General features: G+C 29.3%; 1 protein-coding gene across 2 annotated transcripts; it reads right to left on the bottom strand.

Moving 5' to 3' along the window:
• Nucleotides 1-9,349: 9,349 nt before the first annotated feature.
• Nucleotides 9,350-12,976, bottom strand: LOC100817707 (type IV inositol polyphosphate 5-phosphatase 9). Of its 2 annotated transcripts, XM_014772393.2 has the most exons (9): nucleotides 12,760-12,976; nucleotides 12,471-12,643; nucleotides 12,214-12,321; nucleotides 11,767-12,130; nucleotides 11,285-11,469; nucleotides 11,171-11,200; nucleotides 10,541-10,649; nucleotides 10,105-10,259; nucleotides 9,350-9,827 (listed from the first exon to the last, which is right to left on the bottom strand). In XM_014772393.2, exons 1-9 carry the CDS (start codon nucleotides 12,778-12,780, stop codon nucleotides 9,584-9,586), a joined length of 1,389 nt encoding a protein of 462 aa, XP_014627879.1. In that variant the 5' UTR covers nucleotides 12,781-12,976; the 3' UTR covers nucleotides 9,350-9,583. The 2 variants fall into 2 exon arrangements, with proteins under 2 accessions (XP_014627879.1, XP_003555651.1); XM_003555603.4 differs by lacking the exon at nucleotides 11,171-11,200.
• Nucleotides 12,977-14,270: the final 1,294 nt, after the last annotated feature.

The raw sequence follows: 14,270 nt of genomic DNA, 5'->3' as shown, positions 1-14,270 counted from the left end.
TATTTTAAATACACTAATTAAAAAAAATGAAAGTATGGTGTTTAGATAAGTTTATGTTAATCTATTTTATTTTAAACTAGGTTAAGAATATTTTAAAATATAATATTTATAATAAATGAAACTAAAAAATTATAGTTAAAATAATTGATATATAAATAAAAAATTTACAAGAGTTTAAAATGAATTAAAAATCTAAATTATAATTAATCCAAAATATATTTTTATCAATAAAATAAATTAATTTTTTTTATAAAAATAACATATAAACATGTCTATTTATATTATTTTACACTCATCAACTAATAAATAATTTTACTTAATATTTATCATTCAATAAGCTAATTTAAGGACTTTCCATTTCTAGGTACACATCACACAAGAATTTCTTTGTTGAGCATTCGTCTAGTTGTTTTTTTGTTCTATAATTGTATGTGCCATGTTTATAAATTTTTAAATTTTAAATTTGACACCTTTTCCTTTTGGAAAGTAAGACTTTTTTTTCAGATATTAATGATACGTGAAGCAAAAACAAGTCAAAGGTGTGGGAGGAGAAGTTAGACCCCTATAATAACATTGTATTGTATAGTATAACATTCCTGATGTGAGATATCTTGTTCTTGGTCGGATTCGCCAAAAAATTATAAGCCTGATGTTTTTTTTTTTTGGTTTGATATAAAATTAAGGGTATATTAAGAGTATAAAAATTTAGATTATGTTTGGTTACTTGTAAAAATAATTTGAGAGTAAAATTTTGCTTAAAAATTCAATTTTAAAAAAACAAGGCTTATATTTTTTTTTTTATAAATTTAGGGTGCAAATTTAAATTTAATCAAACTTAAGTTCGCAAACTTTAATTTAAATTTCCACAAAATCTAGTTTATATCGTTATTCTTGATTTGCACCACATTTGATCACAAAAGACTTAAGATGTTTTGGTCAAACAAACACAATTACACGTACTTGTTATTTTTATTTATTTTTTATAATCTCTTGGCTCCTATCTGCATTATCTGCTTGTTTCATGATGTTAAAAGTAAAACGAACTTGCTTTCTTAAGATGCATTTATTAATTTTCTTGTCTATGTTAAGAGGTCCCGTTTTACGGTTTATTAACTTAATATTTTTTCTAGTTAATTTATTGAAGTTCCTTTCTTAAAAATGAAAAAAAAAATGCACAAATATTATTAAGTCGGCCTAAACCCTAGGTTTATTTTATTGTTGTTTTGAGACTTATTCCTGCCTAAAAAGACTTTAGGATGGATGAAACAAAGCAAGCTTCTCAAACAATTACGAATACACGTCTCCTCGCATTTTGTTTGTGAGATCTCCCTTTTCAATTTTTATTTTTTTATTTTTTTTATTTATAATGAACATGGGATTTTGTTTAAGGAATCTAAACTCAATTTTATTCCCATTTTATAATAATTTTTATTCTGCTTCTTCTAATTGAAGAAGATGATACTTAGAATAAAAACAAGAAGAAGATGATAGAAGAAAATATGTCTAGGTCATGGCTAGGTCTTGTGTCTCTGTTCAACCAAATAAAGCAATACGGAATTCATAGGATATTGCAATACATTTATCTGCTGAATGCCAGCTAGAGCAATAGTAATAGTTGTGATCTTTGAAACAAGTCATAAAAGAAGCATGGGGGCCCCTTGATGAAATAGATATTCTTGTAGTCACAGTTCATTCACCACCGACAGGGGAATCAAGAACAGCGACTGAGGAACTGTTAAGGAAAAGGCATGAATTGGGTTCACATTTGCCATTTGAGAATTGAGAGTAAAAGCTACAAATTTAATTTATTGCATGCCCCTCCCTCTCTTGGGTGGACCACTGCTCAACTGATTCATTTTGCTTGGGGACGGTGCTCTAATACTCAGCATAATTGTCTCTGGAATGTGGAATCCAAGTCTTTCAACTTTGAATTCATCACGCTCCACGGTTGTTGAAGCAAAACAAGAAAACAGACATAGAAGTAGTTATAATTTTGCATTTTGGACTTGGTTTGGTTTCTTTGAATATTCATGCATGCCGACATTATGAAACAGAGTTGTATTATTTCTTTTTATATATACACTTTTTACAATATATTTTTTTTCATCGCATTACTTATTTTATACTACGTTGCTCATTCCTTTTTCTATATTTTTTTTAAAATTATATTGTACAACTAGAGTTTTTCTATGAAAAAAGACAGAGATAGTAATGAATGCAACGAGTTGTGCTTGTTTTAGTAGATGAAGTACAAGAAGACGGAAAATATGAAAGGGACTGAAAGTGCAGAATGAAATGTTTATAGTTTTAATTTAAGTAGAATTTGAACTCATTGTTGTTAATTATAAAATGGCTGCATTTTACCGTTGGCCGTCCTGTAGTGTTGTACTGAGCAAATGTGAAGAGACAATTATGCTTAAATTAGCTAAAAAAATTAAAATTGTAAATAAATTAAATTTATTTTACTCTTAATTTATATAAAAATGAAAAATTATATTTAAATATAATGGATATTCAAGGCTTTTAAAAGATGTTATTAATTTAAATTTATTTTTTAAAATTCTTTAAAGAATTGTGTATTAAGAGAATATTGAATCACTCTTGAAAATAATATTCTCTAATTTCATATAATATAAAATATATATTAAAATAATCGAGTTAAATGTATAATTAGTTAAAATTAGAAAAGAAGAAGTGGAAATTCTTTTAAAAAATAATAATTTGAGAGACGTTTGAAATCATTTTAAAGATTTTCTTAATGGTGAACCATGTCTCTTAGAAAAAAGATATATAGTATAATGATAGGTTATTTCAATATTAATGGCTTATTTGGTAGGTGGAGAGAAAATAAAATTTTGAAAATTGAATTAAAGAAAAAAGTGAAAGGAAAGAAAAAATTAAATTTTTATTTACATAAGTTGACATTTCTCTCTCTTTTCTTTTATTTTTTTCTTCAACTAAATACATCATCATTTGTGTTTTCTATCTTCATTTCTCTCTGGATCTGAGGCTATAACTAATAATGTTAGAAGTCCTTAATGAGCCAAGCAGCAATTAAAGAGTGGCCGCCTAGTCGATTTTGGACTCGAATTGGTACTGTCCATTTATTTAACTCGTTATGCTTATGATTTTAAAATAGACCATTTACCTACTACACCAGGTGCACGTTAAGATGAGGGTATTATCAATTATATAAAACAGTGTTATTTAGTTTAATCCTTCAAACTCAAAGCATAAATTTATTAACATATTTAAAACCTTCATACTAAGCCTTTAAATGAATTTCAATTTTCAGGTTAGCCTTAAGCCTACTAAAAAAAGTCATGTTTAATTGGGCCTCATGACAGTTTTGGGAAGCCCATCTTTTCTTATCTTTCAATTGAGGGTATTGCTATGGGCACCATGAAAATTGCCCATACACCCAACATAACTTGCGCAATTCTCATTTTATCCTTCTGTAAAAGAAATATGGATTGACAATCCGTAAGTGACCCATATGATTTTTTTATTTTTTTTTCAAAAATATGTTTTACAAATTAATTTAAAATTAATTTTCCAAGCAAGAATTGAACCTATGTCTTTCAAGTTATTAGCACAACACTCTAACCAACTAAGCTTATAAATAAATTATATTATAAAATAATTAATGCCGCTATATATAACACTAAAATTTCTAATGTATATTTAATGCACATGTAAATTTAGATAATAAATTTTGTGACAATTAATTTTGATATAATAATTAATATGTTTACATATATGAATTTTTATGAAATCTATGATTTTTATTTAAAATTTATATATGTAAAAAAATATAATATTAAATAAAATTAATTGTAATAAGATAAAAAATACATTAATAGATTTATTTTAATATATGTATTTCATTTGCTGGGCATAGTAAGAAGTTTTTATTCTTTATTATACCATTACCTGCATATTTTACCATAAATGATACGCGTATTTTTTTTTTCTTCCTTTGCTCATTTTCTATTCGCAAGTCTGCAAGACATGAATACAGACTTTAGGCTGCTACATAAGGTTCAAATTTCATCTGATCTAAATTTACAATGCATAAATATATAATTGGTTTTGGACGAGCCAGCTTAGAGGTGGAGTGTCCATTTGAACTGTTTTATTAGGTTCTGCTGTCATTCTATGTTCATTATGATTGTGTCAATTAAGAGAAACAAATTAAATGTTATCAATAGCGGAGACAAAGTCAACAGGTTTCAACTTTCAATGCAATCAACGGTAATCTTCTGAATCTACTAAGTTGGTTTCAGTGTACCGATTTTTGCCTCTTTTTATGTTCTACTTTTAAGTTCAATATTCTATTTTGAGTTGGAGACTACTTATATTTCCATGCATCCAATGAGTGGTGATGCAATAATGTTGCAAAAACTACGAAGTTGAATCTATGCATCAATGGAGGAGTTCTTCATGACCATCAATATCAGGTTATTTTTTCCTTTTAACACTTATCACTGCATTAATTCTTACAATCAATAACTTATTCAGCCATTTTTTTTTAATATGAATGCCATTTGAGCCAAACATCCAATAGCTTCATTTCGTAATAATTTTATGGCTCCTATTCTTATTTATATCAAAGAAGGTGAATTGAAAGACTTATAATTAAAGTTATAAGGTTGACTTGTTGATAAGAAAGAAATGTTTAAGAACTAAAAGAAGAAAGGAGAAGTCTTGAGTTCTAATCCTCCCATTAATATTCTAACAAAAATGAACAACTAATAGTGAAGATTCACACCTTTCAATAATGGTAATCCACTCTTAATGCACGGATACTTCACAATTTATGATGTATTCGTATCTTATTTGTATCAGGCATCGTTACACTTACATGCAATTGCATTATATAGCTGCCTCTAGATCATAACTTAATCAGATGCTTTATATTCTAACCTCCTATATACATTTTTTTTAAATGGAGACAAATTTATCATCGTAACTTGAATTGTAATACTTTTATTTACAAAATACTTTTTCAATAAATTTTGCAAGAGATTAAAGACTACTAGTCATACGATGATGACAGCAAACCAATACAAATATCAACTACCTTAAGAAAAATACTTTAATAAAATATAGGAAACATAAATACAATTATATTTAGAAAAGTAGCAACACATATTATTTAAATTATTTCTTTTAATATATTCTTTATTATTGATTAAAATTTATTAAAAATTACAAAATCATAAGCAAGATGCATTAAATAAAAAGTAAGACTTAACAAAAATAACATTTTTTTAATCCCATAGAAAAAATTTGATCACTTTTAATTCCCATATTTTTGTCGGTTAGCAATATAATTCTTCCTGTTAACTTAACTACTGTTGTGAAAAATTTTGAAGTATTTTTAGTCTATAAATATTAATCGCGATTTTTTCATTTTAATCTCTAAAATATTTTGTTGAACACTTTTAGTTATTATAATTTTATGAACAAAAATGATAAAACAAAATTTTATAGGTACTAAAAAGTGATGAAAAAAAATCAATTGTTTCTCAAGTCTTTCTCTTCCGGTCTATCTATTGGATCAAACTAACATAGAACCGCTTTTTCTATTCTTTGGTCCAAACATAGCTGGTCACATGTAACTATGTCCTCAATGACTGCCTGGGTGGATAGAAGAATATGATTTCTTCAATTTTTTGAATTGTTGAAGATTTTTCTCTGATATGGCTACATGTTTATCCTCAAACTCCTTGTGAAGCCACCTGCTAAAGCACCATTAGGAATTTATCCAAAATACAACCAAACCAAGTCAAGGATATCATCCTAGAAGTAAATAATTAGGAGAAACGAAGCATATGACAGGAATTAGAATAGGAATCCATATTTTCAATGCACTATACTCGCTTGGATGTATACAATAACATATTTTCATATGTATGGGTAGGCAGGGAGCCAATCACAGCTTCGTTAAATTTTTTTCATTCTTTACAGATCCACAATCAATCTTAGAAATCAAATTCAGCAAATTGCAATATTTTTATGGTCACTGATAGACATTGACAGATTGAGCACTTGATTACTTTTAAATAACAAAGTTCACGACAATCCACATTCCAATACCAAAAGTGATTCAGTCTTTCAAAATTCACTTACTTCATATCTCAAGAAGGTTCAAGCACATGCTTGAGAATTTCTATCGCCATTTTAAGGATATCTTGTTCCTTATGTGAGGTCACAAAATTTACTAACAAAAATCCATTTGTTAGTTCCTCGGTACATGGATATGCTTGTATTAGAAGGTTGATACAAGGTTAAAACTGCAAAAACTATATTAAAACCCAGATGAACTTTCTTACCCCATGCAAGAACTGGAAATCCCCATTTCTGTTTAGGAACCGCCATTACATATGAGGCAACCTGCAAAAGTATATTACAATGCATTAGTAAATTGCTTATATGAGATATTACTTGGAAGTTGGAACTTTGAAATGACTAGGGAATATATATACCAAGATTGATGCAGAAAGGGAGTGAGGAGACCTAAAAAGAAACGACATTTCATCTTTTTCGTAGAGAAGATCCATAATTTCCATGCAAGTTTCAATGCTAATCAATTCGCCAACTTTGGCCACTTTCCTGGACTCAACGATTCAAAAGCGGAAATCAATGGGAAGACACAATACAAGAAACAGCCTTAATTAAATAATTATAGAGATAAAAATATGAGCCACACTCACTTGAATTGAATCCAAAGATCTTCAAGGAACAGAAAGGCAATATTTGTTGTGCCAATCTCAAAATTCAAAACCTGGAATGTTACCAAACTATATCAGGATTAGCTCAATTCATATAGTTGATGATATTGATACCAATGTTTTAAAAAACAGTTTGCAACTGCAACATCACCGCAATATAAAACCTTATTCGATACTTAGGCTTCAAGTTAAGTTAAAACTGCATGAAGACCACCTCCTGTAGAGCAAATACCCGAAAAAAAAAACAATATAATAGAAAAGGATAAAAAGGACAATTATAAGAGAAGAGAGAGGTTAGTTTGGTTTACATGAGCAGATTGGATGAGGAACTCAAGCATGGGGAGCCGCTCACACCCATATTCCATTGCAACCAATCTCCCTTTTCTTCTTGCCAATCTCAATGTCATGTAATTTCCCACCACAGCCACCAAACGATTAAAATACTCAAACTCAAAACCAATATGTTCAAATTATTATACTAGCTAGCCGTTTAAATTCGCACAATTAATATCATTCAAATTTCTAGCTTATTCACACGCAACATTTTAAGCTTCATTGTCAGTGCCCATTTAAACTTTCACTAACTCGCCGTGAGCAAATATGAAGAAAAATTTCGATCAACTTTAATTTCCTTTATGGTTGTGTTATATATGAGCAAGTTCTCTAATTAATTTAAACATCGACACGTATCTGTAGCTTGTCAGCAAGTTCTCTAATTAAGCATCGACATGTAGATAGTTTTTTTTTTAATAAAGGAAAGTCGGTTTTCTATCTAGGTACATGTCTCATAAACTAAGGCTGTTAAGAAACAAGTTGCAATTAAAGTGCCAGTGCTTTGAATTGGATTGAGTTTAAGAATATATAATTCTCCTCGAATGGGGTTGAAGCAATATGGTATATATTATTACAGAAGCTTTTACTTTATTAGTTTTGAGTTGAAAGACTGCACGCCTCAGGCAATGCTATCGGCTGGAAACATATGTATAAACTATTTTTTTTTTCACAAGTTGCATTTATAAAAGAAAATTTTATTCATAAAAGTTTTGTGCAACTGTTAATACAAATAAGAGAAAGACAGGGAGAGAAGAGAGACAAATTAAGATGAGTACGTAATGCAATAGAGAGAAAGAAAAAGAAATATTGTATTGTTATATAATTTGATTGTGTGAATATAATATTCCTTTATAAAATGATATATACAAGGGGCATTTGTTTCAGGATAATATTTTTAGTCCTAGAAATATTTTTTTTTCAGAGAATATAACATGAAAATGTTATTTTCGGATATTATTAAAAATGTGTCTAGTTAACTATTAAAATTGGTTGAGATTGTTTTTTTTTATATATTCCCAATAATGATTAAAATATATATTTAGTTGATTTATTTTTTCCTAGGAATATATATTATAATTACTAAAATTTTTGCAACACCCCTTTTTTTTCCTAGGTGTTTGACGATTAGGATAATTGAAAGATAAACAAAATTATCTATTAAAAAAGAAGCATTGGAGAAAAAAGAAAAAATATCATAAAATGTAGGAATAATTGGCTGTAAATCAAATTGCGGGAATATTAATTGGGTAGGATGAAATTTGCGGGATTGGAAAAAAAAATTAAGCATGTGTCATGAAGAAACAATGAGATATTAGTGGTAATAGTTAGTAAGAGGAGTATATATAGATTTTTACTCATGAAGAGATATTTATGTCTTATGAGAATAATTTTTTCTTACCTCCTCTATCGAGAGACTAAATATTGATCGAAGATGTGATTATGTATTTTCCAAGAATAAAATATACTTATGATTAATTTTTTATGACCTCATAATAAAATTGAGATAATTTTTTCGGTCCTATTTTTTCGAGAATAACTAAATAGCCCATGAAATAAATGTCTCTTAGAAAATATAGATTTAACATTTGTTTGGTATCTTTATTGGAAAAAATAGCATTTACTTCGTTCGTATGATTTTGCTTTTTTCATACAATGAGCACAAGAGGATGATCTGATGATCCCACTTCCTATCAAATATAAAAAATTATGTCATTGCCTGTAGTAACAAACTTGCTCAATAATTGGCTTGTACTTTGTCCTCTTTCAAATTTAATGCAAAATTTTCTTTTATATTTCATCAGCTAGTATATTCGAATTTTAATTACGAGCAATTATTGTTTATCGGAATCTCGCTACGTACATTAATTAGTCCAATCTTAATGGTCACAGGAAACCCCTCTTGATGACTGCTAGAAGATCACCTATGACTAGCTGATGAAAGCATTAGAAAGTATATTCTTTTGCCTTAGGGAAATTAATATCACGAAGTTTGTTTCCTTGTATTATGAGCATCATTTCATGATATCATGGGTTGATGCCTTGATCTTTAACCATTAATTAAAGAGCAGATGTCATCTGTTAGAGTATTCAACATTAGATAGACGGAGAGAAAAATTCTTCAACTCAAGACCAACAACTATAGAATGTAACGTATTAAAGAGCACATGTCATCATTTCATGAATTTTATTACTATCGTATATAAAAAAAAATAAGTAAGAAAAAAATGCAAGGAGTCTGCTGGGTTGAGGAGATCAAGCTTAAAGAATAAGAAAATGTATAATATTAATGTTCAATGACATATATATTTGCACATTCTATTGGATAATTCAAAAACTAGCAACATAGTGTAATAGATAACACATTAATAAACAACCAACTTCGGTGTATCTCTCATCAGCAAAAGAGCTAATTCTGTCACCTCTTAATTTGCTTTCTTCTCTAACTACTATAGTTTCCAAAGGTCAAACTAGTACTATGTATATAAGAACACTAGTATTAATTAGTTAATGATTCACAACCGGAAACTTAATTGCTTTTTACATACAAACTCATCATTGGAGAGAAGTCCAAAGTGGGTTTTAATTTGTTCAAATCTCTCTGACAGAAACAAACTTTGAAAGCATTTTAGTGCTGATGAAACCCTGACTTGTGCTATAAATAATGTCTTGACGGGCCTATGATCCGATAGTTTTGATTCACATCTAGCATACTGAATTTGCTTTAAGCCGTTGCCAAACCATATAATTCTGTCACACCTAAAATTAAGAAAACAAAAATATGACAAAAATGCATCATTGATGTACAAGGATGTATCTAATAAGGCTTTTTTTACACGAGAGAGAAAAGTTACTTAAAGTTAATCTTAAACATACAATTAATCACATAAATACTTAAAATTGAAATTTAAGTTACTAATAAGATCACATGAGCAGTTAAAAATGTAACATTGTAATAACGTGACTTTTGTATTTTAATGTTGTCATTGAAAACAAAATATGTTATAATTGATATTTACGCAGGCACGTGTCTTACCATGCTGGTGCTCGCTTCTTCGCTGCGTTTTTGCCTTGGTAACAACATCCATAGTACATGTCTGAATTTGGACAATACTTGTAGGTTGGAGCAAATTTGATTGCTCCTTCATGCCATCCTTTTAACATGTTTCCCCTCATTAGCTCCATCGTTAGCTTCATTTTCATTCAATTCAAGTTAGAGAATATACTAAAAATTCCAAGAAGTGTGTGCATCTACGTGTGCATTTAGTATAGAGACGGAGAGTACGTGTGAAAGAGGTATCAAGAGTTATCAAGGTGAGAGTATAAGAAGAGTTAATCTTAATTATATAATTAAAATGAATGATGAAGATTAAATTTAAGTAAAATAATCTTAGTCATATGATCAAAATTTACTCTTCTCGTCTCTCATGTACATATGTACATGTTAAGTGTATTTTTATTTATTTAGACACCTGATCATATTCTAGTAGGGAATCCCAGTCTTCATTTTCAACAACTAAACGTGTTGTTTCTTCCGGTAGAGAAATTCTGTAATTTAAATCTCCAAGCAATATTACGTGTCTGCACAAGACAGGGCCGTGATTGATTAAATAGTTAAACTTATGCAACATGAATATCAAAGTAAAAGTAATTAAAAGTAAATTCAGTTTGAATATAGAGTAATTGATTAAATGGTTAAAAGTCGGCATGCAGAAAGTAAATTCATTTGAATATTGAGTAATTAAAAGAGGTCAAATGGTTTTACCTTTTTAATTATATTTCAATATCTGCAAATGTGTTTTATTCTATTTGGCACCTTTTTGCAACTTTTTCATTAGTTAATTAACTCACTGTCCCACTATAGTAGAACAAATTCGTCACATATTCTCAAAGTTGATTGATTTAAGGGTATAATAATTTAGTTTCAAACACAAAAACCAACAAAGAATAATATTTAAGTGTTTTGGCGGCCTTCATCAGTATGTAGTTGGACAAATTCAGAGCTGGAGACTCGCAAATATATAGTGGTGCTTTCAACTAGCAAGTAACAAATTCATTATTTTAAAAGCCATAAAAGCAAAAATAATATTTAATATTCGCACCTTGTTTTCATGATTTGTTGGGAAAGCAACCTAATTATTATCAAAATAAACCAAAAAGCAATTATTGAGGTTGATCGGTTGGACGGTTTCTAACAAATGTAGTAATTTGCTTACTCATGATCAAGAATCTTTCTTGGCAAATCAAGCATAGGACCTCTAGGAAAGCTTGACCTTGAAAATATTTCAGCAACATTAGAGTTTCTATGCTTCTCATCCCCCTCTCTTCCCCCAGAAGCTAGGTGACAACACACAAAGCAAAAGCTTGTTTCATGTAACACAAATCTCACAGATACAGAACCCTGCAAATCAATCATGCATGCATAGTGGTAAAATTAAGTAAATTTAAATATAATCAAGTACAAAATTAAAAAGGACTTGTTCCTAGCTAGATAACCAATTAATTAAGATGTGAGATTCTGGACACTAAATGAAGTTGATGTAGACAGTGATGATGAATGATGAACATATAGTTATACTTCAAATTAAGTGCAAAAAAAATAGATAGATATACATATATGATGCTTGTGTTGAATTGAAGTGGTAATTAATATAATTAAAGTAATGAATATGAATAAAGTTGCGTTTGGTTAGGTCACCTTGTTCCCTAAGCAGCCCATGATGCCACATCCGACACGTGAGACACTTGAATGTTGAATGAATGGACGAAGTTCTCTCTTAGCCCATACTGATATCAATATACCAACCATTTGCTTGCTAATGATACATTCGAAATCTTGTGGGGCTTCACACTGCTGACCTGGATTATTATTATTATTTCCAGCTTCCTTATTATTGCAACAAATATTGTTCTTCACATCCTCCTCCTTTTTATCATCTCTGAAACTGTGATGTGTGCTCTTGTTTAGAGCTTTTCCGATTATGGAATTCCACTTGGTAGAGATCTTATTGTTTTCATACCCCAATACATTGGATGCTTTTAGAGGCACAATTTCTTGAAACCTGGATCGTGAAACAGTTGAAAATATGTTACTACGTGCATGACTTTAATAATTATTAATTATCAAAAGAAGCTCAATTCATACCCAAGTACATAGATGTCACAGGAATTGTTGGATGTCTCCAATAAATCCTCCATATTCAGTCCTTCATCTGGGGCAATCCCACCCACGTTCCATGTGCTGACAAAAATCCTTAAATGATTAAAGAAAATGATGTCAGAAACATATATGATCATGGAGCTCAGTCAAAGACTGCAGTTTTTTCTTTATGTGCAATAAATAATAGTTGCCAGAAGTTAAGAATACAGAACTAATACATATTATGATGTTTTTCTTCTTACTTGTATTTGTCTGTATCCTTGTGATCATTAAGAATGGATTTGGAGCTCAGAGATGACTGATCGTGACCCAATAAGGGTATATCTGTATTATTACTTGGATAATCTGCTATAAAATTGCTGCTTCCGAGTCGCTTGTTGAGTATCTTATTAGCCACTAATGCAGGCCACATGAACTAAGGAAATTATATGCAAAAAATCATTCATGTCAATAAGAGTTTGGAAGAAATTTGAATAAAAAATGGAAGAAATTAATTAAAGGCCGGTGAGAAGGCAAGTTAGTTGTACTTACTTCAACTAGCTTTCCAGTCATAGTAATGGTTTATACTACTTTTGGCGGCAAAAAGAAATGATCAGAACAAAATGACAACTCCACAGCAATAAAGGAAAACGGATCATATTGATATCATGCTCATGATGAAGAGTGCAAGGGTGAAGAGAGAGAGGGAGGGGGAGAAAACATGGGTCTTCTTCAAGATTCGAATTCTTCTGTGCATACGTTTGTTGAAGGATATATATATATATATATATATATATCTTACTTCCCATATTTAACTAGTTGAAAATGGGTGCAAGTGGGAGTAGCGTGGTCCATGAAAAATAATAGGCAAATAGGAAAAAAAATGATGACAAGTTATTGGCGCAACAAGTTGCCAAGCCTTTTGCATGCTAACATTATCAGTATGTTTTGATTGGTGAAAAAGGACCGAATATTTTTTTGGTTTACAGCAAAGGTGCGATATTTGACTAGTTTCAATGATATTATAAGTTTTTTTTATACAAGTTTAAATCTTAAATTTTTTTATCATATAAAGTAATCTACTAGCAACGAAAATGATATCCGTACGTCATTATATAGTCATGAACACTAGTTTGTTTGTATGGTTAGAAACAACATAAGAAATACTAAGCATGGATGGGCGGCACAACAAATTCGCCATTCATAATGAACTTTATCTTATTATTTAAAGTATGTTTTAGCTTAACCAAATTATATGCATGTTCCTTCATGAATAATTATATTCTTTTTAGTGCACCATTAGTTTATGAACTTAATGATTATATATTGTGAACATGATTTTTTTTATACTATATATCAATCAATAAAAAAATATTTTATTATATAATTTTTGAAGTAATTATTATAAAAAAAAAAACAAATACACAGGTTTACACTATCAATATATAAGATTCTTTTTCTTAGTTCAAGAATTTAATCTTCAGTGTTTATGCACTATTAATATAAGAGCACTACTTTATCAATTAATCATAAATTATTGTTAATACAAATTTTAATCTGCATAACAAATGTTGCAACTAATTAAATGGAACGATTAACATGCATGTTCTGATGTTCCTCCATAATAATTACTTTTTTAGTGGACAAACACAGCGAAATTTCCAACAAAAAATTGAAGGAAATAAACTATATAACTAATTACAATTAAGATAGTGCACTCTTTATTGTCCGGATAAGGTATCACCTCTATTGACTTGGATAAGATAATAAATATGGCCATGAATAGCCCATTCCCATTAGACATACATTTCGGCATTTTATGCATAAATCATTTACTTTATGCCAGGAATTTATAATGCAAAGTCTGCATTTGCAAATGCCCCCTTTTCTCATTTTCACTCATTCTCTCGCATGGGAATGTCTGGTTTATTTTTATTTTTGTTTACTATAATTAGGAGCATATATATTGAAATTTATATAATAGTGAAAAATATATATTTTTTATTATTTCCTGCACAAACATTTAATTAAACACAAGAAATAAAGTAAAAGTAAGATATTTT

Source organism: Glycine max, chromosome 20 (genome assembly GCF_000004515.6).
Source record: "Glycine max cultivar Williams 82 chromosome 20, Glycine_max_v4.0, whole genome shotgun sequence".
NCBI lineage: Eukaryota > Viridiplantae > Streptophyta > Magnoliopsida > Fabales > Fabaceae > Glycine > Glycine max.
The sequence above is the reverse complement of the archived record's forward strand: the minus strand, read 5'-3'. Positions and strand labels throughout refer to the sequence as shown.